The following is a 1,674-nucleotide window of genomic DNA, read 5'->3' as shown; positions in this document are numbered from 1 at the left end:
GAGAGCTGACTCTCATCACTCACCATGTATGGAACATTTATTTGCATGCTAAGTGGCAGGGGATAAGGAGCCCACAGTCTAGCAAGGAAGCAGATAATCACAAGGTGTGAGGAGTGTGACAACAGACAAACTCCAAGTGTTAGTTAACAATTGAGAGAAAGGGCAGAGTTATGCGAAGGGAACATGAAGGTGAGAGTTGAGGAGCAACTGCAGGGAGGCGAGAGGAATCTGGAAAAGTGAGACCATTCTTCGAGAGAAAGCAGCAGGTGCAAGGAAGCCAGGTGTGGACACACGGTAGCAGGCTGTCACCGCCTCTGCCCCCCGGAGGAGGGGCAGGAGCAGCTACTCTGCTCTCTGAAGCAAGAGTTCTGGAATGAAAGGGATAATGATTGTTTCCACTAAATGCTGAATTAAACCAAAACCTTATGGCCTAGCCCCAGGAGCATCAAACACCAGAGGATTTAGTCCCCAGTTCCTCCAAGAGCCTGCCCTGCTGGGGTTGTGACCTCAAGTTCCTAGAAAAGTGAGGAAGCATACACCCAGTTTGGTTCCTGCTTCCTGAGTCCCACTGGGTGTTCACCTCACACTTGGCTAGCGAGGACGAGAGACATAAGAAGACCTTACCATGGAGTTGAGAACGATGAGCACCACAGCCAGGAATGTCAGGGTCTTAAACCCATCCAAGTCCTTGTTTCCCAGGACCCCGTAGTATTGACTGGGGATTAACCCAACCTGGTAGATCACCAGTTGTTCTGGGGGAGGGAGAGGAGCCAGAAATCAGTGATGAGGCGTGAGAAGGAGGGAGTCTCTCCTGAGCCCTTGACTCGTTAACACCTTAGAGAGAAGGAAGGGAACCCCAAACCGAGGCTGTCCTCCCCCCTCTAGCCTGGGCTCATTCACTCACCCAATAGGGCCACACACAAAAGGGTCAGGAACATCAAGGCGTTCTGAGATGGCCAAGAGGGAAATAAAACCTTCTGTATCTGCAGGAACCGCTGGAGAAATTGTAGATCTAACCTGGGCCTAAAGAAGAGAAGCAGGAGAAGCCTCAGAAGGCAGTGACTCCTACAAGAGCAGCTGGCAAGCTCTAGCTTGGTGGGCCAGGCCACACGTAAACATGGTTTCTGAATGCCTAGGATGGTAGACTGGGGACAGTCTAGCTGGCACCTGAGAAAACAGGCTGAAGTTGACACATGCTATAAAAGGTTATTTACCAAAAGTCTACAGCAAAAAACAAAAACAAAGAACAGTTAAAGAAGAAACTCTAGCCTCATCCTTTATATGGTCACAAACAAGAGAGTTCACTTCATAAAAGATTTTAAGGTCCTGGCTAAAGCAATAAAGCATGAAAAAGAAACAAGTCAAAAAGATTCAGATAAGAGATTAAACTGTCATATTTTGCAGATGATGTGATCACTGACATCGGAAACACAGCAAAACAACAGACAAGTAATGAAAATAAAAGTTCAGCAGTGCTGCTAGGGTCAATAGTTCTATACCAAAAATAACCAACAAGGGGCCCTCCCTGGTGGCCCCTTAAAGTACAGCAAGTGGCTTAAAGCGCAGCATTATGAAGCAAGCCTCAGTGGCTGCTTCAGCATGAGTTAGATCCCCTGCCAGGGAGCTGACCCACATGGAGCAGCAGACCGCTCCTGTCTCGCCTGCTGCTCCCCT

At 48.6% G+C, this 1,674-nt stretch overlaps 1 protein-coding gene across 1 annotated transcript in view; it reads right to left on the bottom strand.

Moving 5' to 3' along the window:
• Positions 1–1,674, bottom strand: part of ABCD4 (ATP-binding cassette, sub-family D (ALD), member 4) — a 24,291-nt gene that overhangs the window by 11,226 nt on the left and 11,391 nt on the right. The window contains exons 2-3 of the mRNA XM_004682065.2: positions 905–1,023; positions 625–752 (exon numbers count right to left, since the gene is read on the bottom strand). Coding sequence (XP_004682122.1) covers positions 625–752; positions 905–1,023 — 247 coding nt within the window. The remainder of the gene's footprint in view (positions 1–624; positions 753–904; positions 1,024–1,674) is intronic.

Source organism: Condylura cristata, unplaced genomic scaffold, assembly GCF_000260355.1.
Source record: "Condylura cristata isolate star-nosed mole 26May11 unplaced genomic scaffold, ConCri1.0 scaffold00013, whole genome shotgun sequence".
In the NCBI taxonomy this organism is placed as follows: Eukaryota; Metazoa; Chordata; class Mammalia; order Eulipotyphla; family Talpidae; genus Condylura; species Condylura cristata.
This window is presented reverse-complemented; position numbering and strand designations above follow the sequence as displayed.